General features: G+C 61.1%; 2 protein-coding genes across 4 annotated transcripts in view; both read left to right on the top strand.

Moving 5' to 3' along the window:
* The window catches only part of LOC123351763 (phospholipase A2 inhibitor gamma subunit B-like), an 11,557-nt gene extending 1,808 nt beyond the window's left edge, over positions 1–9,749 (top strand). The window contains exons 1-5 of one of the 2 annotated variants that reach the window (XM_044991371.1): positions 3,999–4,111; positions 6,387–6,503; positions 7,689–7,841; positions 8,197–8,337; positions 9,372–9,749. In XM_044991371.1, the coding sequence (XP_044847306.1) occupies positions 6,404–6,503; positions 7,689–7,841; positions 8,197–8,337; positions 9,372–9,586 (609 nt within the window). In that variant the 5' untranslated portion in view covers positions 3,999–4,111; positions 6,387–6,403 and the 3' untranslated portion in view covers positions 9,587–9,749. Of the gene's footprint in view, positions 1–3,998; positions 4,112–6,386; positions 6,504–7,688; positions 7,842–8,196; positions 8,338–9,371 lie in introns of those variants that run through there. The other variant, XM_044991370.1, reaches the window with a different exon arrangement.
* Positions 9,750–16,090: 6,341 nt separating this feature from the next.
* On the top strand, positions 16,091–21,046 carry LOC123351764 (phospholipase A2 inhibitor and Ly6/PLAUR domain-containing protein-like). 2 transcript variants are annotated; one of them, XM_044991373.1, is made up of 6 exons: positions 16,091–16,227; positions 16,811–16,938; positions 17,952–18,068; positions 19,113–19,265; positions 19,633–19,773; positions 20,681–21,046. In XM_044991373.1, exons 2-6 carry the CDS (start codon positions 16,890–16,892, stop codon positions 20,893–20,895), a joined length of 675 nt encoding a protein of 224 aa, XP_044847308.1. In that variant the 5' UTR covers positions 16,091–16,227; positions 16,811–16,889; the 3' UTR covers positions 20,896–21,046. The 2 variants fall into 2 exon arrangements, with proteins under 2 accessions (XP_044847308.1, XP_044847309.1); XM_044991374.1 differs by lacking the exons at positions 16,091–16,227; positions 16,811–16,938 and adding an exon at positions 17,143–17,280.
* The last annotated feature ends 3,477 nt before the right edge of the window (positions 21,047–24,523 follow it).

The raw sequence follows: 24,523 nt of genomic DNA, 5'->3' as shown, positions 1-24,523 counted from the left end.
AGCAGCTGGATGGGGCGTGGGAAGTCCTGGGGTCTGTCTGGGGGCGGGGGTTGTGGATAAGGGTTGGGGCAGTCAGGGGACAGGTAGGGGGGTAGGGCTCCTATGGGGGGCGGTCAGGGGACCAAGGAGCATGGAGGCTTAGTTAGGGTGGTTGGTGGTCCCAGGAGGGGGGGTAGTCGGGTCAAGGAGCAGGGGTGGTTTCTGCTGGGGACGGCAGTACACCCAGCCCTCTGCCCTGAGCCCTGCACCCAGCAGGCCCCTGCCCTGAGCCCTGTACCACCCAGCCCTCTGTTGACTCCTTAACCCACCCCCATGACCCCAGCACTGATTCTGGCACCCAACACGTACCCAGCCCCCCTACCCATGACACCCCCCTCACATGCCCCCCGCACCCTATGCTCTGACTCTTGAACCCCCAGCATCCACCCACACCCCATGCATCCCTGCACATCCCCCCCCCCGCCGGAGCAACCTAAACTGGGAGCTCCTGCACCCCCACTCACATTCCCACATGCCAACCCCTCACACCAAATGGGAGCCCAGCCTTGCCCAGGTTACGTGCCCCCAACACCCAAACCATCCATGCCTCCAAAACCCTGAGCCCCTCCCCCATTCTAGCTCCTGGCCAGACCCTCCAACCCCAAGCCTTTGTGCTCGGTCCACTCCCACCTCAGGCTCAGTGCAGAAGAGAGGAAGAGAATGGGCCCAGAAACCAGGGGGGAGAAGGTAGTTTCCCACTGTATGGTGGAGCAGGGCCGGGACCCCAGACCGGCAGCGGGCTGAGCGGGTTAAGCTAGCCAGGATCCCGGCTGGCAAAGCAGAGATCCTGGCGGAATGGAACACTCTGAGCCTGGCAGGTGGGATTGAGCCGCTCAGCCCACTGCCGGTCTGGGGGTCCCGGGCCGACGGGCCCCGGCACAGCCCACTGCCCGTTCTGGTGGGGGGGGGTCTCCAGGCAAGCCGGCCCCGCACTGCTACCGTTTAGGGGGGTTTACTGGCTGCCAGACCCTTCCACAGCTCGGGGTCCCTTGGCCGACAGCCCCCCCCCCCCCCCCCCCCCCCCCCCCCCCCCCTCTCAGCCAACTGAAGGCCTAGGTGAACAGAACCCCCAGACCAAAGCAGCGCAGGGGACCTGTCGAGGGCCGGCGGAATTAAGATCAACATTTTAATTTAATTCTTAAAATGAAGCTTCTTAAACATTTTTGAAAAACCTTGTTTTATTTTACATGTTACACCCCCCCCAAGACTAGTTTAGTTATAGATTATAAAGAACGTTGTGTAGCGAGAGTACCATTACTAAAAACATTAAATGGTAGTATTTACCAAGCGCACGAAAACCTTAAATTAGGACGTGAATAAATGTAAGGACTCGCGAACAGGCCAGCACTTCTGATAAGGTTTTGTCCGACCCCAATGCCTGATCTACACCAAAGGTTATAGGCCTCAGGCCTCACACTATATTCTATATTCTGGATCTAGACTGTTCTCAGTGGTAGAAGATGACAGAACAAGGAGTAATGGTCTCAAGTTGCAGAGGGGGAGGTTTAGGTTGGACATTAGGAAAAAACATTCTTCAATAGGTTGGGTGGTGAAAGCACTGGAATGGGGTCCCATAGAAAAAGGAGGTGGTGGAATCTCCTTCCTTGGAGGTTTTTAAGGTCAGGCTTGACAAAGCCCTGGCTGGGATGATTTAGTTGGGGTTGGTCCTGCTTTGAGCAGGGGGTTGGACTAGATACCTCCTGAGGTCCCTTCCAACCCTGAGATTCTATGATTCTATGATTCTATGAAAGCCAAATCTTACAGGATAAAAGCCTGTAGGTTCCTTGTGTTACTACTAAATATAATAAAGCAGGATAACAAAGCAATAAATATAATACAGGTAAGCTGGCCCACTGCTCTAAGTCATTAGTCCTGCCCCCCCATCCAGGGTTTGTGACCCACTTCCTAAAGATGCACAATCATCACCCACGATGTAAAGGGAAGGAAGCGGGGTTTTCACGCATCCGTGTGCGTTTTTGTTTCTCAGCAGGTAGGGTCGGCGAATTTGCCAACATGCTCGTGGTGTCCAAATTGTGTCACCGGTGGGTATGGGGGCAGGGCTGGGGAGGGGTCTAGGAAATCTTACAGAACTCAACCAAACACAAGCGTTTATGGACATATGCGTCATGTCGTAGCACAGAGCCCTTCCATAAATAGGAGGCGAGGAGGTGAGACAGAGATTGACAAATCTTTTCTTGCTTCCCTGAAACTATCCGTCTGCTCAAGCCCCGGCAAACGCCAACTCATGGCCTGAAGCCCCTAAGGAGTTTTGGTTAAAGTCACAGCCCTGCTGGTCTGTTGGTGCTCTAACCGGCCACCGTAGACCCCACTTCCCTCCCAGAGCAGGAATAGAAAACCAGGTGAATGAGGTCGGCTAAAATATTACCAACAGGTCCCCTCCTCCTCCTCACCCCCACGAGGGTGTCATTGGTCCCCCTGCCTGGACTCCTGCCCCATCCAACTCTCCACACACACCCCTGGGACCCCTGGCCCATCCATCCCCCTTTCCTGTCCCCTGACTGCCCCCTGACACCCCATCAACCCCTCCTCTCATTCTTGATGGCCCCCCGGGACCCCTACCCCATCCAACAACCTCTCCTCCTCGTCCCCTGACTGCCCCTCGAAACCCTTCCCCTGACTGCCCCCCACCGCCCCATTCAACCCCTGCTGCATCCTGACTGCCCCCCCGGGACCCTGGGGTTGGGGGGCTCGGCTGGGACCGGACGGGGCCGTGCCTTTGCCTCTCTGGAGCCCTCCTAGCGCCTCCCCAGCCCCCCACCCCAGCTGACCTGCCTGCTGCTTGTTTCAGGCTTCCCGCGAACATCTGTTTTGCGGGAAGCAGGGTAGGGGGAGGAGAAGGGGGGCGGAGCGTTTAGGGGAGGAGGGGGAGGGGAGGAGGGGGACGTGAGCTGGTGCCGGGGGCGGGCTGGACAGCTGCCCGAGCCTTTGTTAAATAAAGCCCTTTTAGAACCGATTGTCCCAGAACAACCGGTTTTAAAAGGGCTTCTAAATTTAACAACCGGTTCCTGCGAACCGGCTCCAGCTCACCCCTGAATAGAACCCAGGAACCCCAGCCCTAGCCCCAGCCTTAGCCCTCCTGCTCCAACCACAAGGTCGCACTCCCTTCCCAGAGTGAGGGACACAACCCAGGAGTCCTGGCTCCTGGCCCTGCTTCTCTAACCACTGGGTTCCAGTCCCCTCTTGGAGTCAGGAAAAGAAGCAGGTTGGGCGAGCTGTCTCTCATTGCTGTAGGGAGCAGCCTTCTTTGACACCCTCTGTTTTTAGAGTGGACGGCTTTGTCTCGCGCCGTCAAACGGAGCAGCCTGTTTTGTCTCTCTCTTGTTTTTGGCTCTTGCGTGTACTTTCGCTGTATTCGCGGAGACAAAGTCATGGTATGTGGCGACCTTCCAGCAGGAGCATTTGAGGTTTCTCTCTGACTTCTCCCTGTACGTGCCACAACAAACTCAGCCATGAAGATGCCAGAGCCGTCGCTACCCCAGAACTGTGGCAAATGGCTCTGTGGCTCTCCCCATCCTTTCGGCCCAATCATGCGTATGCAAGTTCCCTTCTGATCTGATTTCAGCCCTTCTGCGAAAAATCCTCCAAAGACCCCAGGGTGGATCAACTGCTGCCACATCACCATGAAGTCTTTTCTTGCCGTCTGCACCCTCGCTGCTCTCCTGGCTACGGGTGAGTGGGGCTTGTTCCTACAGGGGCTGATTTCCTCACTTCTCCAACGTACCAACAGCTCAGAGCCACCTGCCGGGTGAAACTCTTCATGAGCGAAACCGAAAGGCAGCCGCAGGATAACGGGGGCTGAGCTGGGGGGGTCTGAGTGACAAGGTCCGAGGAGGAGACGGCTGGAAGTCACAAAGTCACCGTGACAGCGAGTGAAGCAATTGTGGAAATGGGAGGAAATATTTACAGTTTAAATCACTAGAACGGAGTCGTGACTGGGCAGGTTTCAGAGCTGGCCAGAGGCCAAGGGCATTTCGAACGGGGATTGTCCGTGGTGTGACAGGCAGCGGAGCTGAATTTCAGCAGCAGGAGCTCAGGGCAACATGAAGGGCCGGTGAATGTGATCCCCAGCCGGTGTCAGGGGGGCGCAGCTGCACTGGAGTCAGTGGGGCAAGGCCCAGCTGGTGTCAGGGGGGCCCAGCTGCACTGGAGTCAGTGGGGCAAGGCCCAGCTGGTGTCAGGGGGGCCCAGCTGCACTGGAGTCAGTGGGGCCGGGCCCAGCCGGTGTCAGGGGGGCGCAGCTGCACTGGAGTCAGTGGGGCTGGGCCCAGCCGGTGTCAGGGGGGCGCAGCTGCACTGGAGTCAGTGGGGCCGGGCCCAGCCCGGGTCAGGGGGGCGCAGCTGCACTGGAGTCAGTGGGGCCGGGCCCAGCCGGTGTCAGGGGGGCAGGGCCCAGCTGGTGTCAGGGGGGCCCAGCTGCACTGGAGTCAGTGGGGCCGGGCCCAGCCAGTGTCAGGGGGGCGCAGCTGCACTGGAGTCAGTGGGGCCGGGCCCAGCCAGTGTCAGGGGGGTGCAGCTGCACTGGAGTCAGTGGGGCAGGGCCCAGCCGGTGTCAGTGGGGCAGGGCCCAGCTGGTTGTCAGGGGGGCGCAGCTGCACTGGAGTCAGTGGGGCAGGGCCCAGCCGTTGTCAGGGGGGCCCAGCTGCACTGGAGTCAGTGGGGCCGGGCCCAGCCAGTGTCAGGGGGGCACAGCTGCACTGGAGTCAGTGGGGCCGGGCCCAGCCAGTGTCAGGGGGGTGCAGCTGCACTGGAGTCAGTGGGGCCGGGCCCAGCCGGTGTCAGGGGGGCGCAGCTGCACTGGAGTCAGTGGGGCAGGGCCCAGCCGGTGTCAGGGGGGCGCAGCTGCACTGCAGTCAATGGGGCAGGGCCCAGCCAGTGTCAGGGGGATGCAGCTGCACTGGAGTCAGTGGGGCCGGGCCCAGCCAGTGTCAGGGGGGCGCAGCTGCACTGGAGTCAGTGGGGCCGGGCCCAGCCGGTGTCAGGGGGGCGCAGCTGCACTGGAGTCAGTGGGGCCGGGCCCAGCCAGTGTCAGGGGGGTGCAGCTGCACTGGATTCAGTGGGGCAGGGCCCAGCCGGTGTCAGTGGGGCAGGGCCCAGCTGGTGTCAGGGGGGCCCAGCTGCACTGGAGTCAGTGGGGCCGGGCCCAGCCTGTGTCAGGGGGGCGCAGCTGCACTGGAGTCAGTGGGGCCGGGCCCAGCCAGTGTCAGGGGGGTGCAGCTGCACTGGAGTCAGTGGGGCAGGGCCCAGCCGGTGTCACGGGGGTGCAGCTGCACTGGAGTCAGTGGGGCAGGGCCCAGCCAGTGTCAGGGGGGTGCAGCTGCACTGGATTCAGTGGGGCAGGGCCCAGCCGGTGTCAGTGGGGCAGGGCCCAGCTGGTGTCAGGGGGGCCCAGCTGCACTGGAGTCAGTGGGGCCGGGCCCAGCCGGTGTCAGGGGGGCGCAGCTGCACTGGAGTCAGTGGGGCAGGGCCCAGCCGGTGTCAGGGGGGTGCAGCTGCACTGGAGTCAGTGGGGCCGGGCCCAGCCAGTTTCAGGGGGGGGCAGCTGCACTGGAGCCAGTGGGGCAGGGCCCAGCCGGTGTCAGGGGGGCGCAGCTGCACTGGAGCCAGTGGGGCAGGGCCCAGCCGGTGTCAGGGGGGCCCAGCTGCACTGGAGTCAGTGGGGCCGGGCCCAGCCAGTGTCAGGGGGGCGCAGCTGCACTGGAGTCAGTGGGGCCGGGCCCAGCCAGTGTCAGGGGGGTGCAGCTGCACTGGATTCAGTGGGGCAGGGCCCAGCCGGTGTCAGTGGGGCAGGGCCCAGCTGGTGTCAGGGGGGCCCAGCTGCACTGGAGTCAGTGGGGCCGGGCCCAGCCGGTGTCAGGGGGGCGCAGCTGCACTGGAGTCAGTGGGGCAGGGCCCAGCCGGTGTCAGGGGGGCGCAGCTGCACTGGAGTCAGTGGGGCAGGGCCCAGCCGGTGTCAGGGGGGCGCAGCTGCTCTGGAGTCAGTGGGGCAGGGCCCAGCCGGTGTCAGGGGGTCGCAGCTGCACTGGACTCGATGGCAGGTGTCAGTCGACTCTTGCTGAGAGCGACACCAGCTCACACCCGCTGGGGATCTCTCTGGGGTTTGTGAGGTGGGAAAACCCCCTGGGGAACTAAAACCTGCCGCAAACCCGGGGAGACGCAGCCCCCGAGCAGCGTGAAATGTCTGTAGCCAGCTGGGACCAGGGCCCGACCTGGGGCAGCGCGGTGGATGAGGGACCCCAGGGCGCCGTACCCGGTGCTTCCCCGCCGAGCCCAGGGGAAGGCGAGGGAGGGACAAATCCAGGTGGCTGATGTTCTCTCTCCGGCTCCAGGGGCCTGTCTGCAGTGTATGCGTTGTGAAGGAGAAGGAACCAGCTGCACGGGGTCCGTACAGACCTGCGCTGCTGGGCAAACCTCTTGTGGCGTCGTTCAAACAGAATTGACACTCGGTAAGTGAGATGGACCCTACCCAGCGTGGGCCAGGGAACAGCCTGGGGAGCCAGGACGCCTGGGTCCTCTCCTAGTCCCAGCTCTGGAAGGGAGTCGGGTGGGTGGGTCTGAGCAGCGGTTGCGGAGCCAGGATGCCTGGGTTCTATGCCAGACCCTGTGGCTAGCTCCCCACGGCTCAGCACTGCGATGCCGAACCCCGCGGCGACTCGCCAGCCAGGGGGCCGGGGCCCGGCTCCCCATACGGTGCATGGGGAGAGGGAGGCGTCTGAGGAGGGGACGCACCAGAGACCACTGAGCGGGAGCCACCTTAGCCAGCCAATAGGAAGTGTCGAGGAAAGGGGAGTGACCGAAGCCTTGTCCCTCCCCCAAAGTTTGGCCACGAAGTCCCACCCGCGCAGAGACGCCCAGCTCTGCTTGGGGTCCGCAGCCCGGAGCCCCTCTGAACCGGGTCGGCCCTTCCTTGTCAATGCCAGCAGTGGTGGGGGGGGGCTGCCAGGAGACCCCAATGGCTTGGTGCCGAGCTGAGCCCTGGGGTAGGCAAGTTCAAATCCCCACTTGGCCCGAATTGGGGACTTCATCCCAGATCTCTCCCTCCTATGGTCATGCCTGGCCTCCGGGCGGGTCTCTGTACGTCTCCCCTTTCGAAGCCGCCCCACATAGTATGAAATAGTTAAACATTCCCTGGAACCTGATCGCCACTGGGAGCATCTGACCCACTGGGCTCCTGGGTATGTGGGGGTGGGGGGGATCAACCTTCTCCCCCCCGGCCATCTCCTCCCCCAGCTGTGCATTGTGCAGAGCCTGATCCGGTGGGTGTGCTCCGAGGGCACCTCCTGCAGGTGAGATCAGCAGGGAAACAAGGAGTCTGTGAATCCCGCCACGGCTCAGGGGTGAGCTGGACGCCCGGTGTTGGGATTTCAGCAGCCCAGCACGTACCCACTGGTGGGAACGTTGGCAGGAGATTCGCGGCAGCTGGGTGGGGAGCAGGACGATCTAAGGGCTGGGTTTTAGGTGCTGAAATCGCTTTCTTTAGCCCTGCGGGACTTCGAATGAGTCACTTCCCCTCCCTGTGCCTCAGTTTCCCCCTGGGTAGAGGCGGGCTAATGGCACATGGGCATCATTGTGAAGTGGGCGCCAGTGGGCTGGGAATGGACGGGGGAAAATCTCTGTCTTCTCCTGTGCAGCTGGAGAGAAGACCCAGACCATTGTCAAGGGCTGTGCGACACTCAGCCAATGTAACGCTGGCTTCGTCTCGATGAACTTTGGGAAGGGAATGATGACAAGGACGATCATCTCCTGCTGCCAGACCGACTCCTGCACACCGGCACCTGTTAAAGGTACATCGCCCGGCTCCTGCCCCTCCTGCTGCCTGGAACCCGCCCCACATCAACTTCCTGAGCCTGGTCATCCTGCCCTGCAGGGGGCGCCCCATGGAGTAACACTGAGCCCCTGGCTGGGTGGAGTTTAGTGGGCGGGGCTCTAGGCTGCCACTAGGTGTGAACCCGGCTGGCCCCACCCAGGGCAGGGTCCAGGGGTCCCTGCTGCAAACCCCTCCCCCGCCCCTGCTGCCCCCGGCGCTACAGCTCCCCCTGTAGGGGGCACCCAGGGCTGAGCTGTGCAGCCCCCACCCTGCCCCAACGCCTCCTGGGGCTCGTCCCCCGAGCTGACTGCGTTTGCTCCGCTTCGTCCCAGTGCCCCCGGCTGACACCAAATCCAACGGCTGGAGCTGCCCGGGCTGCCACACTTCGTCCTCTGATCAGTGCCGTGAACAGACCGTACAGTGCACTGGAGCCGAGAACCAGTGCATGGACATCTCCAGGCACCTAAACTCTGGTAACTTCCGTTCCTTCGTTCTGGGGTTATTTCTCCTTTGCTGTCCCGTCCCCGTCCCACCCCCGTCCTCCGCCCGCCCCCAGGGGCAGAAGCGAGATGCTGTCGTCCGCCAAATAAAGGCGTCGGTGTGACCTTGGGTCAGTGTCTTCCCCTCCCTGGGCCTCTGGTTCTCCTCCATCCATTGCCTGTCAATAGTTTAGTCTCTAAGGTCTTCAGGGCAGGGACTGGTTTAGTACTGGGAGACCCCGCCATGCCGGGCACTGCACGGACCCCCAGCGAAGATACGGGACCCATACTCTGCTGGGCGCTAAAGACTTATAGGGAGATATAGTCCATCAACTACAACTTACAGAGCCTGCAAGTGTAACCCACCCACCTGCTGCGTGTGGTGTCCTGTCCCCTGTAGTGGCACCAAGACCACTTGGCAAGAAAGAGTTTGCTCTATGGCCTTAGCTAACAGCCAGTTGGCTTTTGGCTCCTGCACTAAGCTCCAGAGGTCCCAGGTTCGATCCCGCCCGCCAACCCCCGGCGTCTGTCGGCATTACACAATCTCTGTAGGCATAGTGAGGATCATTGTCCCAGTTTCAGAGACTGGGAAACTGAGGCACAGAGTGGTGCCATGACTTGCCCAAGGTCCCACGGGAAGGCTGTGGCAGAGCTGGGAATTGACTCCAATTTTGCAGGATCCCATCATGGTGCCGTAACTCATTATGAAGCCACCCTTCAAAAAGATCCCACTTCTCCCACCAAGAGGGAGCGGCTGCTTTGCAGCCTGAGCGGTGTGGCTAATACAGGCCATATCCAATCTGGGTATCCTCAGTGTTCAGGGCTGCAAGTGACTTATTCAAGGACACACAGTGAGTCTGTGTCACAGTAAAGGAGAAGGGGGAGACATGTTGGGGGCAGCAGAGCCAAAGGGGAGGGGTGGGGGCCTCGGCGGGGCTCAGAGGGGCAGGTTGTTGTGTCCTGGTCCAGTTCAAGGAATGGATCCGCACCCCTCACACGGATCCCCTCCTTTCCTCCCCCGCATGCAGCTGGATCTGCCACGAAGACCATCATGAAGGGCTGTGGTTCTGAGTACGTCTGTGCCCAGGTGAATGAGGGTTCTGCGAACTTTGCGGGGATCAATACAGAGGTAACCAGGGCCAGATGCACCCCAGCCACCAGCGCAGCCGGCACAGCTCTGGGACCCGCCGGGCTCCTCCTCCCCGCCCTCGCTGGGCTCCTCCTGCTGAAGAGTCTCTCCTGATTCCCCACCCAGTGCAGCGGCCACGCCGCCCTCAGGAACGCCCCGGCCTCCTGTGTTAGCCCCTGTCGGCAGCCGCTGTCCCCTCCCAGGGGCCCTGGGCTCCCGCCCGGATTCGCTTCCCCTTTATATTGTTCCGCTTAATAAAACAAACTGGAGACCAAAATCTTTAGAAATCTGTGGGGGGGGGGGGGATTTCAATTCTCATGGGTGGGGCTGTCAAGAAGCCAATTGGTCAGTGACCCCTAGTGGTGAAATGAGAAGCACAGGCCAGGAGCTACACCTGCCAGCGGGACCACAGGGTCTGGCTGGATCCAGCAGCTGCAGTAAAGATCCTCCCTTTACAGTCGTCACAGCCAAGTCCTGCCCCTATTGCCCCCGGCAGCGCCCCCTACAGCAGGTCCGCCCAAATTACAGGCCACTTTGGAAACTGTTGGCCAAACCTGCGAGGGAGATTGGGTGGCCCAGCTGGGAGCAGAAGCCTGGTCTCGAAAGCCCTGACCCACCACGCAAGCACATGCTTAGCTGTAAGCACGTGAGCATTTGGGGCTAAGACGGGTGCTTAACATTAAGCACCATGCTTCAGCGCCTGGCTGAATCGGGGCCTGTGCTGGCAGGAACCACGTGTGGGCTGTGAACACTGGCATCCCTGCAGCATTCGGGGCATTGATCGTCCCCACACGGTCCCTGGAAACAGCAGAAAGAGGGATGGAGGGGGGGTGAATGGAGAGGGGAAGCAAATCGAATACAATTGGTCCCCGGCCTCTTTATAGCAGCCCTGAGTGTCTTTGAGGACAGTTCTCAGGTCGCCCCTCATTCTTCTCTCAAGACTAAACGTGCCTGTTTTTTTAACCTTTCCTCACACGTCGGGTTTTCTAAACCTTTGAGCTTTTCTGTTGCCCTTGTCTGGACTCTCTCCAGTTTGTCCCCGTCTCTCCTAAAGCGCCGTGCCCAGAACTGGCCCCGGTTCTCCAGCTGGGTCTGCCCCATTGTCGAGCAGAGCAGGACAATGACCCCGTGTCTGACCTGCGACACTCCCACTACTGCACCCCAGAATGAGATCAGCCTTTTTTGGAACTGCATCACGCTGTCGGCTCATGTTCAGCTTGTGATCCGCCATCGCCCCCAGATCCTTTTCGCTGGTACGACTGTCTAGCCAGTTATTCCCCGTTTGGTGGTAGTTGTGCATTTGATGGTTTGCCTTCCTGTGTGTCGTAATTTCCACTTGTCTTGATTGAGTTTCATCTTGTTGAATCGAGACCAATTCTCCAATTTGGCAAGGCCATTTTGAATGCGTCTCCTTCCCTCCCGAGTGCTTGCAACCCCTCCCGGCTGGGTGTCATCTGCAAAGCACACTCTCCGCTCCCTTACCCAAGACATTCATGAAAATATTGAATAACACCAGACCCAGGGCTGGCCCCGGGACCCCATTCGATACGCCCTCCAAGTCTGAGAGCGAACCACTGATAACTGCTCTTTGAGGAGGGTTGCAGCAGGAGAAAAGGTTAAAGGCAGCCGAGGTAGGCGGCGCGGGGAGGCAGCCACAGCGGGGGCCACACCCAATCAGGCCCCAGCTGGCCCTGATATAAGGGCTGTGGGGTCAGTCTGACTCCAGCCTTGGAGTGGAAAGGGCCTGGCTGCCTGGGAGCAGGGTACCGTGGGCAGAGCAGGACTGGGGAAGGGCCAGGGAGCTGGGGAGCTCCAGCCTGGAAACTCCCCAGGCTGAGGCCTTGGTAAAGGCTAAGGAGGTACTGGAGCCGCAGAGGAGTTACCAGGGATTAGGCAGAGGCAGCTGGTCTGACCCCCTTGCCAGTGATGAGTGGCCATTACAGAGTGCGTCTGCCCCAGGGAGCGGGGGCTAGGTGACGACTGCCAGTAGCCACAGAGGCAAGGTGGGAAAAGAGGGTTGGGGGTTCCCCTGGGAGGGGACACCCCGAGTCGGGGGGGGAGGCGCTGCTGTGGGGCAGCGCCCCGAGACAAGAGGGCACCAGGGTCCGGGAAAAGTCAGACCAAGTCTCTCAGCTGGGTCTACTCCTGCCTCATCCTATTTGCCAGCCGCCCCGCCGGACCGGGTGAGTCTGAATCGAGTCGCTCTGGGACGAGTGAGCGACGTGGCCCCAGGAAGCTGGGTTTCCCTTACCAGAGGTCTCAGCTGATTGTGCTCTTGTAAAATTCACCCTTCTCATCACCCAGTCGCTCGGCTAAGCATATCGGGGAATCTCCAGGTACCAGGAATAGCTCCAAGAATAAACCGTAAGCAGGGAAGGGTCGGGGGGGGGGGGGGAGGCTTGGTTAACGCTGGGTTAAGGCTGCCTGGTGATAGGACCTGCCCTGGCAGAGCCTCCAGTTCAGCAAAACACAAACGTCCGTAATACCGGAAATAGCAGGTTATGGCAAAGGCCCCCGCAGCACCACTCTGCCCTCTCCCAGTGACGCTGCACAACGCCCTGGGGACACCTTCTCGCCCGCTGCCTTTTCACGGCAATGGCCAGGGGCTCCCCGCACGGCCCCTGCCTCCCGACACTCAGCTTCTGCCCCGACGTGTGGAAAACGTCACAGCTGCTCCGTGCCCTTCTCCGGCCCCTCTGCATACGGATTCGGGAACCCACCTACCTGCCAGCTCCCCTGGGCCCTGCTGCGGACGTGATCCACCCAATCGCGTATTGACGCGTGTGACAACGTTGGGGAGTTCTGTAGCGTTTTACATGACTAGCGTGCGCGCGCCTCAGTTTCCCTGTGTGCTGCATGTTTCACAAGGTGGTGGGAGAGGGTTTGTTGTTGCCGAGGACCGGGGTGACCTCGCCTGGCAGCAGGGACCCCCAGACAATCGCCTGGAGATGGGGAACCCTAACAACTGGTGACCTGGTAACTAAGATTCCCACCCCAGTTTGGCAGCCAGTCGGTTCTGGCCAGTGGGAGGACAATGGGCGAGGCAGGGGTGGAGTTGGGGTGAGGCCGGGGGCAGAGAGGGGTCGAGCACCCACCAGCGCCAGAAGAAGTCGGTGCCTATGGATCAGGGTTTCATTATTCCCTCTGGGCGTGGAGGCCCCGGGGGTCCAGAGTGAGTGGACTCCCTGAGGGGGCCCACGGGGAGAGACAGGTGTGCTGAGGCTCAGAGGTACAGTAGGCAGAGGGGCCCACGGCTTAACCCCCGAGAGCGAGCGGACCCCCGAGAAGGGCTGTCGCTCTGAAGGGGGTTCCCCCCAGGGACTGTGAGGAGCTGGGAGAGAATCATAGACTCATAGGAGTCTGGGACAACATGAGACAGATGGGACCCTCGTGGCATAGGGGGGACTCAGCCCAGATCTCCCCATATCACAATTGCAGCCCATAGAGTCCAAGCCCAGAGGGACCATTGGAATCATCTCATCTGACCCCCCTGCGTCACACCAGCTCCCTCCCCCCCAAATTAATTCCTCGACCTCTGAGAACAACATCCCATCTGGATTTACAAATGGTCGGTGATGGAGAATCCATCCGCTCCCTGGTAAATTGTCCCAGTGGTTAATTACTCTCACCATTAAAAAACGACGCCTTCGTTCCAGGCTGAATTTGTCCGGCTGCAACTCCCAGCCGTTAGCTCGTGTCAGATCTTCTCTAGCTTGGCTGAAGACCCCGTGATCCAATATTTGTTCCCCAGTGTTTATAAACTGGGGTCAAGTCACCCTTCAATACCCTCTTTGTCAAACGGATGGAGGTCTTGGAGCTCTTCCAACACATCTCGCCACCATTCAGCGCCGCTCCAGTGAATGCCGCTGGAGTCCCATCGCCATGGGGACAGAGCGATGGCTGCCTGGGCGTTTACCGTAACGCGGTATTTCCTGGTTTCCAGAAGGTTGGATTTTGCTGGACTCGATACGCTGGAAGGACAAAAGCTATCAACGGGCAACCAAAACCCGGCATTAACCAAGGTTTTTGCCCTGGATCTATTCCTGACACTTGGAGGTAACCTGGTGACAAGGCGGCGTGGTTGCGCCGGTGACTGAAATATTAATCCTGCAAAAATGGAAAAGTCGATTGCCACCGAATATTGATGCGCGGCTCAGCAGGACGGCCGCTCTCACAGCTAACAAGCGACTGGCATTGTGCAGAACGGGGAGCCCCGTGACGGCTGAAGCAATTTGGGCTGACTTTTCTATGACTCACATCGGTGTTTGGCCGTGTGGGGGACATACAGCGGAACAGCTTGAAGAGGAGAGATTGCGGGACCCCCCCACACACTAGGAGGTTGTACATCCCTGCGGTTCCAGCTCTCAGCTCAGAAGCGGGTGACGCAAGTTCAAATCCCTTTTCCACCTCCGCGGGGCCGGCTCCAGGGTTCTTGCCTCCCCAAGCAGCAGAAAAGAAAAAAAAAAAAAGCCGTGATCGGTGGCACTTGGGCGGCGGGTCCTTCCCTCCAAGAGGGGCTGAGGGACTTGCCGCCGAAGAGCCCTACATGCCGCCCCTTTCTGTTGGCCGCCCCAAGCACCCGCTCGCTGCGGTGGTGCCTGCAGCCGGCCCTGCCCATCCGGCACAGGGGTGAATGAACCCAGGGAAGGAGCCTGGCCACTGGACTAGTGGATCCAAGGGATGCCACCACTGCCACCAGCTCCTCCTCTGTGGTGCGTGGAGCCAGTTCTGAGCACCTCCTGGATTGAGCTCGGCAGGCAAGATCGGGGCTCCTCTGTCTGTCTTCCGCTGGCTCAGGCTGTTCTGGGGCATAAACTTGAGGTGTGACCCTTCACGGTACAAATGTCGAGGCTGAATGACGCTAGCTTCCCAGAGGGCTTGGCAGAAGCCAGAAGCAGCGGAATGTTTGTGAATGCCGGTGGTGCCTAAATCTGTGTGGCCGGGACTTGCAGTAGCCGGGAATCTAGCCCTAGGCCTGTATGTATTTTGTTTCAGGGCTGTTATTTCCCCCTCTGCGGCCCCGTGTGGTTTAGCCGCCGTGTGGGGACACTGCAAGGCTGTTTCCTTTAGGAGGAGAACGCGATGATGCAAGGCAGGTCTCCCTGCAGTGCAAAGACCGCGCGGCGCACCCCCTCAGCGTCCTGCGTCTTGGAGAACAGCAGCAGCCCGTTCCTGTGGTCAGAAATCCCCGCGCCTGCCTTTCTGGTGGGCTCTGTGCCCAAGAAGCTCTCTCTCCCTGCTTCCTCCCTGGGTCCTACCCACCGCTGCTGCTCCCCCTTCCCTCCTTGCCCCTGGGTGTGCAACCAGGCAATCCCGTCCGCCCACACGGCTCGGCTCTGAGCCGCAGGGTTTATGAGATGGGCGCTGTAGCAGGACAGCTACAGCAGAGCGTAACCAAAGGTTGTGGGGTGGGGGTGGGGGGAGGGTGTTCTGTGGCTGTAGGACCTCCGGCTCCCCAAGCAATGGTAGCTTCCATCAACCTAGCTGCCGCTACACTGGGGGGTAGGTTGGCATAGCGACAGCGCTCAGTCCCTAGCCCCCGCTGCCCTAACTCACTAGGCCCCACCCCCACAGCTAGGGATAGAACCCAGGCATCCTGGTTCCCTGCCGCCCCACTGTAAGCTACTAACACCCACTCCCCTCCCAGAACTGTGGATAGAACCCAGGAGTCCTGGCTCCCAGCCCTCCCCCCTGCTCTAACCCACTAGATCCGACTCCCCTCCCAGAACTGTGGATAGAACCCAGGAGTCCTGGCTCCCAGCCCTTCCCCCTGCTCTAACCCACTAGACCCGACTCCCCTCCCAGAACTGTGGATAGAACCCAGGAGTCCTGGCTCCCAGCCCTCCCCCCTGCTCTAACCCACTAGACCCAACTCCCCTCCCAGAACTGTGGATAGAACCCAGGCATCCGGGCTCCCAGCTCCCCCAGCTCTAACTCACTAGACCCGACTCCCCTCCCAGAACTGTGGATAGAACCCAGGCATCCGGGCTCCCAGCTCCCCCAGCTCTAACCCACTAGACCCGACTCCCCTCCCAGAACTGTGGATAGAACCCAGGCATCCGGGCTCCCAGCTCCCCCAGCTCTAACCCACTAGACCCGACTCCCCTCCCAGAGCCTGGAATAGAACCCAGGAGTCCTGACAACCAGTTTTAATGACTGGACGCCACTCAACTTTCTATGGAACCCAGGAATCCTGACTTCCAGTCGCAACCCCACCCTGCTCTAAGTGCTACACCCTAATCTCCACTCTGCAGAACCCAGGAGTCCGGCCCACCCCCTCCTCCTCTAACCACGTCGCCCCTCTTCTCCCAGGGGCGGGAAAGAGACCCCAGAGTCCACATGCCCTTAGTAAACCAGGAGGAGGACCCAGGAGTCCTGCCACGTCATCCATTGTGTGACCTGCTTGCCCATGTGGCCCCCACCCCAGATTTAAAGGAGAGGTGGTTTCACGCATCCCTGTGGTTTTTTGTTTCTCAGCAGGAAGGCTGGCGAATTTCTCAACATGCTCCTGTGTCTAAATTGTGTCACTGGTGGGTGGGGGCAGGGCTGGCGAGGGGACTGGGAACTTATGGAACGAAGCAATCGGAGAATGGGAGGATTTCAAAGTTTCCGTATGACATCTGCGCATGTGCCAGAGCCCCTCCATAAGAGGAGGAGAGAGACAGACATTGGCAAATCTTTTCTGCTTCACTGAACTATCCGTCTGCTCCACGCCTGGCAAACGTTACTCAGCCTGAAGGCCCTAAGGAGTTTTGGTAAGTCACATCCCTCTGGTCTCTTGGTGCTCTAACTGCTAGACCCCTCTCCCCTCCCAGAGCAGGACTAGAACCCAGGAGTCCTGGCCTCAGCTCTCCCTGGTCCAGCCATGAGACCCCACTCCCCTCGCAGAGCCAGTGAGAGAACCCAGGAGTCCTGGCTCCGGCCTCACTTCTCTAACCACTAGGTCCCAGTCCCCTCCTGGAGCAAGGACTAGAATCAAGGCGGGTGAGCTGTCTCTTCCTGACAAAGGGAGCAGCCTGCTTTGTCACCCTCTGTTTAGAGAGCCACCGGCTTAGTCTCTCTCTGCCATACAGAGCAGCCTGCTTCGCCTCTCTCTGGTTTTGGTTCTTGTGTGTCATTTTGCTGGATTCTCATAAAGTAAGCCATTTTACACTGTAACTTTCCAGCAGGAGTATTTGATATTTCTCTGTCACATCTCTGTGTGGGTGCCACGAACATTCCAGCGACAAAGGGGTCGGAGGTGCGGCTACCCCAGAACTGTGGCAAACGGCTTTGTGGTTCCACCCACGCTGTCAACAGGCTCATGCATGTGCAAGTTCCCTTCTGATCTCATTTCAGCCCCTCTGTGACAAATCCCCCGACTGGACATTTGGCTGCATCACAGACCCCAGCGCCGACCTACTGCTTCCCCATCGCCATGGAGGCTTCTCCTGCCGTCTGCATCCTCGCTGCTCTCCTGGCTACGGGTGAGTGGGGCCTGTTCCTACAGAGGCTGATTTCCTAACTTCTCCAATGTCCCAACAGCTCAGAGCCGCCCGCCGGGTGAAACTGTTAACGAACGTAACTGAAAAGCAGCCACAGGATAACGGGGGCTGAGCTGGGAGTGTCTGAGTGACAACGTCCGAGGAGGAGAGGGCTGGAAGTCACAAAGTCACCGTGACAGCGAGTGAAGCAATTCTGGAAAAGTGACTGGGCGCATTTCAGAGCTGGCCAGAGGCCAAGGGCATTTCGAACGGGGATTGTCTGTGGTGTGACAGGCAGCGGAGCTGAATTTCAGCAGCAGGAGCTCAGGGCAACATGAAGAGCCGGTGAATGGGATCCCCAGCCGGTGTCAGGGGGGCGCAGCTGCACTGGAGTCAGTGGGGCAGGGCCCAGCCGGTGTCAGGGGGGCGCAGCTGCACTGGAGTCAGTGGGGCAGGGCCCAGCCGGTGTCAGGGGGGCGCAGCTGCACTGGAGTCAGTGGGGCAGGGCCCAGCCGGTGTCAGGGGGGTGCAGCTGCACTGGAGTCCGTGGGGCCGGGCCCAGCCGGTGTCAGGGGGGCGCAGCTGCACTGGAGTCCGTGGGGCCGGGCCCAGCCGGTGTCAGGGGGGCGCAGCTGCACTGCAGTCAGTGGGGCCGGGCCCAGCCGGTGTCAGGGGGGCGCAGCTGCACTGCAGTCAGTGGGGCCGGGCCCAGCCGGTGTCAGGGGGGCGCAGCTGCACTGGAGTCAGTGGGGCCGGGCCCAGCCGGTGTCAGGGGGGCGCAGCTGCACTGGAGTCAGTGGGGCCGGGCCCAGCCGGTGTCAGGGGGGCGCAGCTGCACTGGAGTCAGTGGGGCCGGGCCCAGCCGGTGTCAGGGGGGCGCAGCTGCACTGGAGTCAGTGGGGCCGGGCCCAGCCGGTGTCAGGGGGGCGCAGCTGCACTGGAGTCAGTGGGGCCGGGCCCAGCCGGTGTCAGGGGGGCGCAGCTGCACTGGAGTCATGTTCTCTCTCCGTCTCCAGGGGCCTGTCTGCAGTGTGAGGTTTGCAGTGGAACAGGAACCAGCTGCGTGGGTGACTCAGATACCTGCCAAAACATGGAAGACTCTTGTGGCATCACTCTGACAGAAGACACAGTGGGTAGGTGAGAGGGACCCTACTCAACATGGGTCAGTGAAGACGGTGGGGATCCAGGACGCCTGGGTCCTCTCCTAGTCCCAGCTCTGGGAAGGGAGTGGGGTGGATGGGTCTGAGCAGCGGTTAACGAGCCAGGACGCCTGGGTTCTATGCCAGACCCTGTGGGTTAGCTCCCCAACGGGGCCTTCGGCTCAGCACTGCGATGCCGAACCCCCAGGCGACTCGCCAGCCAGTGGGTCGGGGCCTGGACCCCCCCGTATGGTGCATGGGGTGAGGGAGGTGTCCGAGGATGGGATCCACAAAAGCTAGCCAATAGGAAATGCTGAGGAGAGGGGTGTGGCCTAAGCCCCGCCCCCTCACCCTAAGTTCGGCCCCTGAGTTCCGGCGGCACCGAGGTGCCCAGCTCTGCTTGGGATCCACAGCTGGGGACCCCTCACCGGGAGTCCAGCGTCTGGACCGGATCGGCCCTTCCTTGCCTATGACGGCGGTGGAGGAGGGGCTGCCAGGAGACCTCAGCGGCTGGGTGCTCAGCTGGGCCATGGGGGAGCCAAGTGGGAGCCGAATTTGGCTGGGGTCTTCTGCCCCGCCATCTCCTGCCCGGGCTGAGCTTTGTGCAGGGCCCTATCCATTGGTTGTGCTCTGAGGGCGTCCCCTGGATCAGGCCCCGCAGGTGATACCGTCAGGGGAACACCGAGTTTGTGAATCCCGCCGTGCCTCAGGGGTGAGCGGGATGCATGGTGGTGGGATCTGGGTGGCCCTGCACATACCTACTGGTAGAAACTTTGGCAGCAAAAGGACTTTATGGGCAGGAGATTCGGGGCCCCCAGAATTAGGCATCAGCTGAGTAGGGAGCTGTAGGATCTAAATGCTGGATTTTGTTCCTGAAATAGCTTTGTCTAGCCCTGCGGGACGTGGGGTGAGTCACTCTGTGCCTCAGTTTCCCGATGGGTAGAGGAAGGCTAATGGCATGGGGCCGTCGTTGTGAAAAGGGCAGTGATGGGGTGGGAGTGGGAGGGGAATAAATCTCAGACTTCTCCTCCTGTGCAGCGGGCGTGAAGACCCAGACCGTTCTCAAGAGCTGTTTGTCATCCAGCCAATGTAAAGCTGGAGCCATCTCTATGAATTTTGGGACAGCAAAGGCCAGAAGGATGAGCATTGCCTGCTGCCAGACAGACAACTGCACACCGGACCCTGTTAAAGGTACATCTCCACCTCTTCTCTGCCGTCCCTTGCACCTCCTGCTGCCCGGAACCTGCCCCGCGTTACCTTCCTCAGCATGGTCCTCCCTCCCTGCAGGGGGCGCCCCATGGAATGACACTGAAACCCAGGGTGGGTGGAGGTTAGTGGGTGGAGCTCACCAGGTGTGAACCCGGCTGGCCCCACCCAGGGCAGGGTCCAGGGCTCCCTGCTGCAAACCCCTCCCCCGCCCCTGCTGCCCCCGGAGCTACAGCTCCCCCTGCAGGGGGCACCCAGGGCTGAGCTGTGCAGCCCCCAGCTGCTCTCCCTGCCCCGACGCCTCCTGGGGCTCGTCCCCCGAGCTGACTGCGTTTGCTCCGCTTCGTCCCAGTGCCCTCGGCTGACACCAAACCCAACGGCCGGCGCTGCCGCAGCTGCTACGCGTTGAACGCTGATCATTGCAATGAGCAAACCGTACATTGTACTGGATCCGAGACCCAGTGTTTGGACGTCGCCGGGCCCCTAAAATCTGGTAACTGCCGTTCATTTATTTGGAGGTTATTTTTCCTCTGCTGTTTTTCCCCCTGTAGGGGAGAAGCGAGACGCTGGGTGGGGGCCGTTAGGGAAAGGTGTCGGCTGCAGATCCGGACACCTGGGTTCTGTTCCCAGCGCTGGCCCCCGGTGTGACCTTGGGCCAGTGTCTTCCCCTCCCTGTGCCTCTGGTTCTCCTCTGTCCATTGTGTGTCTATAGTTCAGTCTAAGCTCTTCGTGGTAGGGTCTGGCTTAGTATTGGGAGCCCCTGTCATGCTAGGACTGCGCAGACCCCCAGGGAAGAAAAGGGACCCAGGCTGTGCTGGGCGCTAAAAACTCATAGGGAGATATAGTCTGTGGCCCAAAGAGCCTGCAATCTCTGTAGGCTGAGTGGGGATCATTCTCCCCATTTAACAGATGGGGAAACAGAGGCACTGAGCAGTGCCGTGACTTGCCCGAGGTCACACCGGGAGGCTGTGGCAGGGCTCGGAACTGAGCCTAGTTTTGCAAAGTCCCATCATGGTGCCGTAACTCACTATGAAGCCCCACTTCTTAGAGATCCCACTACTGCCACCAACAGGGAGCTGCTGCTTTGTTAGATGAGCTGTGGGGATAAAACGGGTGTGAGTCAATCCAGGTGTTGTTGGCGGGATCTAAGTCGAGACCGCAAATGACTTGTTCATGGGCACAGTGAGACCGTGTCACATTAAAGGAGAAGGGGGAGGCCATCCAGGGCCAGACGTGCTGGGGACAGCAGAGGAGATGGGGAGATGGAGGCTGTGGGGGGCCTAGGTGGGGGTCACAGGGGCAGAGTTGAGGAAGGGGAGGGTGTTATTTCTTAGTCCAGTTAAAGGAATGGAGCTGCACCCCTCACCCCGATCGCCTCCTTCATCCTTCCCCCCATACAGGTGGAAGTACCACTAAGATCATCATGAAGGGCTGTGTTACCGAGTCCGTCTGTGCCCAGGTACATGTGGGTTCTGGGACCTTCCTGGGGATCAGTGGAGATCTACCCAAGCACAGATGCGCACCAGCCACCAGCGCAGCCGGCACAGCCCTGGGACCCGCCGGGCTCCTCCTTCCCGCCCTCACTGGGCTCCTCCTGCTGAAATTTTTCTCCTGATTCTCCACTTAGTGCAATGGCCACGCCGCACTCAGTAACACCCCGGCCTCCTGTGTTAGGCCCTCTCGGCAGCCGCTCTCCCCTCCCAGGGGCCCTGGGCTCCCGGCCAGATTCGCTTCCCCTTTATATTGTTCCGCTTAATAAAACTAACTGGAGACCAAAGTCTTTGGAAATTTTAAATTGATTTTGTGGGGAAATTACAATTCTAGGGGGCGGGGTCGTCAGGAAGCCAAATTAGTCTGAGAGTGGCCTCTAGTGGTGAAATGAGGCAGCACAGGCCAGGCGCTACAATCCCCGGGGGGACCACAGGCTCAGTCCGGCTCCAGCAGACACAGTAAAGAACTTCCCTTTACGGTCATCACAGCCAAGCCCAGCCCCTGCTGCCCCCGGCAGCGCCCCCTACAGCAGGTCCGCCCAAATTACGGGCCACTTTGGAAATGGTTGGGTCCAAGTCCCGCCCCCACCCCTGCCTAAGGCTCTGGGATGGAGTTTGTGTGCTGGGTTCAGGCTCCAGGCTGGGACAGGGGGTTAGGGTGCAGGAGGGGGGTTGGAGAGCTGGGGGGGCTCTGGGAGGGGGTTGGGTGCCCGTGGGGGGTTGGAGTTCGGGGGGTGGGCTCTGGGAGGGGGTTAGGGTGCAGGAGGGGGGTGGGGGGGCTGGGGTGTGATCTGGGAGGGGGTTAGGGTGCAGGAGGGGGTTGGAGTGCTGGGGGTGGGCTCTGGGAGGGGGGTTGGGTGCAGGAGGGGGGTTGGGGTGCTGGGGGGGCTCTGGGAGGGGGTTAGGGTGCGGGAGGATGGTTGGAGTGCTGGGGGGCTATGGGAGGGGGTTAGGGTGCAGGAGGGGGGTTGGGGTTCTGGGGGGGCTCTGGGAGGGGGGTTGGGTGCAGGAGGGGGTTGGGGTGCTGGGGGGGCTCTGGGAGGGGGTTAGGGTGCGGGAGGATGGTTGGAGTGCTGGGGGGCTCTGGGAGGGGGTTAGGGTGCAGGAGGGGGGTTGGGGTGCTGGGGGTGGGCTCTGGGAGGGGGTTAGGGTGCAGGAGGGGGGTTGGGGTGCTGGGGTGGGCTCTGGGAGTAGGTTTGGGTGCAGGAGGGGGGTTGGGGTGCTGGGGGTGGGCTCTGGGAGGGGGTTAGGGTGCAGGAGGGGGGTTGGGGTGCTGGGGGGGCTCTGGGAGGGGGTTAGGGTGCAGGAGGGGGGTTGGGGTGCTGGGGTGGGCTCTGGGAGGCGGTTAGGGTGCAGGAGGGGGGTTGGGGTGCTGGGGGGGGATCTGGGAGGCGGTTAGGGTGCAGGAGGGGGGTTGGAGTGCTGGGGGGTCTCTGGGAGGAGGTTAGGGTGCAGGAGGGGGTTGGAGTGCTGGGGGGGCTCTGGGAGGGGGTTAGGGTGCAGGAGGGGGGTTGTGGTGCTGGGGGGGCTCTGGGAGGCGGTTAGGGTGCAGGAGGGGGGTTGGAGTGCTGGGGGGGCTCTGGGAGGAGGTTAGGGTGCAGGAGGGGGTTGGAGTGCTGGGGGGGCTCTGGGAGGGGGTTAGGGTGCAGGAGGGGGGTTGGGGTGCTGGGGGGGGCTCTGGGAGGCGGTTAGGGTGCAGGAGGGGGGTTGGAGTGCTGGGGGGGCTCTGGGAGGAGGTTAGGGTGCAGGAGGGGGGTTGGCGTGCTGGGGGTGGGCTCTGGGAGGGGGTTAGGGTGCAGGAGGGGGGTTGGGGTGCTGGGGTGGGCTCTGGGAGGGGGGTTGGGTGCAGGAGGGGGTTGGAGTGCTGGGGGGGCTCTGGGAGGGGGTTAGGGTGCAGGAGGGGGGTTGGGGTGCTGGGGGGGCTCTGGGAGGGGGTTAGGGTGCAGGAGGGGGGTTGGAGTGCTGGGGGGGCTCTGGGAGGGGGTTAGGGTGCAGGAGGGGGTTGGAGTGTTGGGGGGGCTCTGGGAGGGGGTTAGGGTGCAGGAGGGGGGTTGGGGTGCTGGGGGGCTCTGGGAGGAGGTTTGGGGGCAGGAGGGGGGTTGGGGTGCAGGCTCGGTGCCTATGGTGACGCGTTTTTCATGGCCGTGAATTTGGTAGGGCCCTACGTATCGGGTGATGTCCAGGTACCAGGAATAAATCCAAGAATAAAACGTACGCGGGCGGGGCGGGGCGGGGGCGGGGCGGGGGCGGGGCGGGAGGGAACTTGGTTAACTCTGGGTCCAGGCTGCCTGGTGACAGGTCCTGCCCTGCAGAGCCTTGGGTTCAGCAAAACGCAAACAGCTGAAAAACAGGAGCTTGTGAGTTAAGGCAAACGCCGGCCCCGTCAGGCTGTCTGTGACCTCTCCCAGTGCTGCTCCCCAGCGCCCTGGGGACACCGTCCCGCCCGCTGCCTTTTCAGGGCAATGGACGGGGACTCCCCGCACGGCCCCTAACAACGTACTCCAGACCCTGACCTTCTCCCCCGGCACATGGACAATTCACAGCCGCTTCATAACCTTTTCTGGCCCCTTTTCATGTGAACTCGGGAACCCACCTAACCCTCTGCCTGCCAGCTCCCCTGGGCCCTGCTGCGGACCCCACCCTGCTCTAAGGGGTGCACGGTCCTCCCCACGCTGCAGAACCCAGGAGTCCTGCCACTCCCCTTCCCCCCCCACACACACGCCTCTAACCACTTCACCCCACTGCTCCCAGGGGCAGGAATGAGACCCAGAAATCCCGCCCTGAACCCACCTGCCCTTAGCAAGGCAGAAATAGAACCCAGGAGTCTGAGTCCTGCCCCCCGCCCCCGTCCATTGTGTGACCCGCTTCCCCACATTGCCCCCCCCCCGCCCTCCCACGATGTAACGGGGAGGCGGCTTCACTCATCCCTGTGGTTTTGTTTCTCAGCGGGAAGGGTGGCGAATTTGCCATCGTGTTCATGAGTCCAAATTGTGTCACCGGTGGGGGGGGGCAGGGCTGGGGGGGGGGACTAGGAACTTATGGGCTCAACCAAACAAAAGTGCGTAACGTCATCGCACGTAGCAGAGCCCCACCATAAGAGCAGGCGAGAGACAGACATTGGCAAATCTTTTCTGCGTCACTGAACTATCCATCTGCTCCAGCCCCGGCAAACGCTACTCAGCCTGAAGCCCCTAAGGAGGTTTGGTAAGTCACATCCCTCTGGTCTGTTGGTGCTCTAACCGCTAGACCCCACTTCCCTCCCAGAGCAGGAATAGAACCCAGGAGTCCTGGTCCCAGGCATCCCTGGTCCAACCACGAGACCCCACGCCCCTCCCAGAGCCAGCGGTAGAACCCAGGAGTCCTGGTTCCGGGCCTCACTTCTCTGACCACTAGGTCCCAGTCCCCTCCTAGAGCCAGGAGTAGACTCAAGATGGGCGAGCTGTCTCTTCCTGCCATAGGGAGCAGCCTGTTTTGTCACCCTCTGTCTAGAGAGCCACCGGGTTAGTCTCTCTCTGTCGCACAGAGCAGCCTGCTTCGCCTCTCTCTTGTTTTGGTTCTTGTGTGTCATTTTGCTGGAGTCTCAGAAAGGCATTTTACACTGCGACCTTCTAGCAGGAGTATTTGATATTTGTCTGTCACTTCTCTGTGTGGGTGCCACGAACATGCCAGCCACGAAAGGGTCAGAGGTGCGGCTACCCCAGAACTGTGGCAAACGGCTCTGTGGTTCTACCCACCCTGTCGACTGGCTCATAT

The sequence above is a fragment of the Mauremys mutica genome, chromosome 17, assembly GCF_020497125.1.
Source record: "Mauremys mutica isolate MM-2020 ecotype Southern chromosome 17, ASM2049712v1, whole genome shotgun sequence".
In the NCBI taxonomy this organism is placed as follows: Eukaryota; Metazoa; Chordata; order Testudines; family Geoemydidae; genus Mauremys; species Mauremys mutica.
Note: the sequence above shows the minus strand (reverse complement) of the source record. Positions and strands in the feature narration are given on the sequence as shown.